The sequence below is a fragment of the Notothenia coriiceps genome, unplaced genomic scaffold (genome assembly GCF_000735185.1).
Source record: "Notothenia coriiceps isolate Sejong01 unplaced genomic scaffold, NC01 NC01_scaffold00016594, whole genome shotgun sequence".
NCBI classification, from domain to species: Eukaryota; Metazoa; Chordata; class Actinopteri; order Perciformes; family Nototheniidae; genus Notothenia; species Notothenia coriiceps.
In genome coordinates this window covers 1-3,323 of record NW_011349295.1, presented here as the reverse complement: position 1 = coordinate 3,323, position 3,323 = coordinate 1, and the positions used below count along the sequence as shown (strand labels likewise).

The window sequence follows — 3,323 nt, the reverse complement described above, 5'->3', positions numbered from 1 at the left end:
GCTCGGCTGGAGGAGAGCAGGCAGCAGGTGGGACTGCCTTTCTTCACACTGCTAGTTGTTCCAAAGTCAGCTAAATCCCTGAAGTGTGTGTGTGTGTGTGTGTGTGTGTGTGTGTGTGTGTGTGTGTGTGTGTGTGTGTGTGTGTGTGTGTGTGTGTGTGTGTGTGTGTGTGTGTGTGTGTGTTTCAGATCGCAGCCTTGCAGGCGGGGCTGCTGAAGGTCGTTCCTCAGGCTGTGCTGGACATGCTCACCTGGCAGGAAGTGGAGAAGAAAGTGTGTGGAGACCCTGAGATCACTGTGGAAGCCCTGAAGCGACTCAGTGAGTGTTCAGTGACACCGTCCGTTTAGTGCCATGCTAGAAACCATCGATGAGTATTGTCATAACTTGAGTGATTTATACACTTTTAATCTAGCGCCATCGTCCAATACTTTGTTTTTGTGAAATTCCCATCAGCCTCAGCTGTAGTTGTGCTTAGTGATAACTAGCTGATGCTTATATGCCTGCTAAACATCAGAATGCTAACAAGCTCAAAAAGACACATCTTAAGAATAATTGTTGTTTACTGCAAATTCAGTCTAAAAATGTAATTGAGTTAAAAGAACATTGTGATTTCTAAGATTGGAAAACATGTGATAGTAACATCACAACTGTCAAAAGGGATGTTAACAAGCAAAGCAGATTATTTAAACAACTTTATTAGGAGGTTAATCCAAAGAGGAAGTTATTAAAACTAGCAATGTATCAGAATTATTCTTTTAGAAGCTTTTACTCAGATCAACGTACAATCATCTATGAAAAAAAAAAAATTAGAACAGCTGAAGACGCTCGATTGTTGATCATCTTCGAACAAACACTGCCAAAATTATAATACATTTGTTTCTTTCTCCCCACCAGCACGCTATGAGGACCTGGAAATGAGTGACGTCAGAGTGCAGTACTTATGGGACGCACTGACGAGCTTCACCAATGGTCAGTTTGCTGTTCGTTCTTCCATATTTTACAGAGAATATTCAACATCTTGTGATATCAACTAGCCTGAAGTGTTTGGATGCATTTGTTAGGCTGAAAAAATACAAATGTAAACACTGACTGACTGACTTTTTAAACCCTGTTTTCAGAGGATCGCAGCAGGTTTCTGAGGTTTGTAACCGGTAGAAGTCGTCTTCCTGCGCCTATCTACGTCTTTCCTGATAAAGGGTGAGTGCATCCCCAAAAATGTCATTGTAGATTTCAAAAACGGATCTTTAAGAACGTTACAATAGAGGAAGATGGTATTCATTTCTCTGTTTTCTCTTTTAGCATGGAAACAACTGATGCACTTCCACGCTCGTCCACTTGTTCCAGCACTCTGTATTTACCCAACTACCCAAGGTACGCTGATGATATGTGTTTGTTCCTGCAAAATATGTTACTGTACAGTTGTGTTTACTGTGCACTTGTTTGTGGAGCTATAGCAGGACACTAAGTTAAACACCAGCTGTGAGCTAATTTCTTCTTAAAAATAAAATTGGTTGCACAAAAAACCCTTAAAGTCTTCTTCTTGGGGGTTTCCTTCAAATGTTCACTTGTGCATTCAAAGGTTTTTTCTTTGTCTTATACTTAGTGAATCCCTTAAAGTTAGTTTAATCTGTGAACTTGGTGTTTTGTGGAACTGGTCTGAGCTGAATTAAAACATATTTGTATTGACACTAATGTGACATTTTTGCATCCCATCCTTTTTCTCTGCTGTTGTTGTGCCTGCAGTGCAAAGGTTTGTGAGGAGAAGCTGCGTTACGCTGCTTATAACTGCGTGGCCATCGACACCGACATGAGCCCCTGGGAAGAGTGATCATCTCTTGCTGCTTACCCGAACAAACACTTTTCAAATCACTGATGAATGAAGAAAGATCTCGCCAATTGTATCCACATATCGACACAACTGCCAATTAATCATAGCTGTATATAATAAAGAACTCTATGGAAACATGAAATGACTTTATTGTTTCTTGAATTAAACATTAAAGGTGACCTATCATGCAAAATGCACCTTTGTACGTCTTGTATACATGAATATGTGTCCCCGGTGTTCCAGGGAACTCACCAAGTGTCAGAAAACACAACCCTCTCTATTTTCCTCCATACCCAAATCTCTTAAAAAGGGGCTGCAACAAGCCTGATACAGACTGATCCAGATTTGAACACTTCTATGACGTCACAGAAGTGGTGCTACGGCTATTGGGCCAACTCCACCAATCAGGAGGAGACAGCCACGGACATTGCCGTTGGAAAGCGCTGGAGACGCTGTAGTACATATGCCAGGCCTGTAGATGGTGCTGTTCTCACAGAATCAGCCCATGCAAAGACAGTGTTAAATTGAGCGAAATGAGGAATGGCTAAAATGCGTGATCTGTTTGGTATTTTGAAAAATAAAGAAGTATAAATATGCCTTTTATAGGTATGGTCCTATATTATTCAAATATAGCATGATGGGTCCACTTTAAATTAATGGATGTGTTTGAAGTTGCTATACGGGGTTGTGGCGGGCTTGAAAAGTTATACGAGGGCAACGTTTGGATGAGTATTGTTCTGCAACTGAAACAGGATTAATTTAAGGATATGATGAGAATATTAGCATTTTCAGAGCTCAAAGTTTTGTTGTTGTTGTTACTGCTGCTTCCAGTTCTACACATTTTGGATGCCTATTTATACAAAAGTAAAGCGGAAAATAATGCCTTTTGCCCCCGCAGTCAATCGATTATCTTGACTGACATCATAGTTGTAGATGTTATTATTCTGTAATTCTTGCAATCACACAACAGTAGCTTATATGTGTCAAAAATGGTGTGCAGTGTTACGCTCTGAAACCTATTCCTATGCACAGAATGATAACATGTTGAAACAAGAAAGATCGGATGAAGATGGATGTATGCCAAGGGCCATAAGATCAGTAGTGGACCAATCTCAACCCTCACCTTTAAGCCTCAATACCTGAGCACTATATTTATATTATTTTTAATAAAGTAATCCCTATAACTCTGTTTATTTGTATTTTATTTCATTTGTCTAAAATGCAAATATTTGAGTTATTTAGTTATTGATTTTCACACTTGGAAACTTTTTAATCTGAACTAGAATTCAACATGTATTTGTTTGTAGCTGATAAATGAATGGTTGCTCAAACATTCAATCGGATACATTTTTTAAATTTTATTTTGGAACCCATCACACACAAATAAAAAATGTACAACAATCCTTTCATGCATGAATTATGAAAGCCTCACTCAGGATTTTTTTACCAAGTGTTTTTATTGCTCTCGGGCATTAAAAACCAGATTTTTTTTTTA

General features: G+C 38.9%; 1 protein-coding gene across 1 annotated transcript; it reads left to right on the top strand.

Annotated features, from left to right (window-relative positions):
- The first annotated feature begins 6 nt into the window (after positions 1 to 6).
- On the top strand, positions 7 to 1,970 carry LOC104949610 (E3 ubiquitin-protein ligase HECTD3-like). The gene is made up of 6 exons (XM_010775991.1): positions 7 to 27; positions 189 to 318; positions 895 to 969; positions 1,119 to 1,197; positions 1,300 to 1,371; positions 1,744 to 1,970. Exons 2-6 carry the CDS (start codon positions 243 to 245, stop codon positions 1,826 to 1,828), a joined length of 387 nt encoding a protein of 128 aa, XP_010774293.1. The 5' UTR covers positions 7 to 27; positions 189 to 242; the 3' UTR covers positions 1,829 to 1,970.
- Positions 1,971 to 3,323: the final 1,353 nt, after the last annotated feature.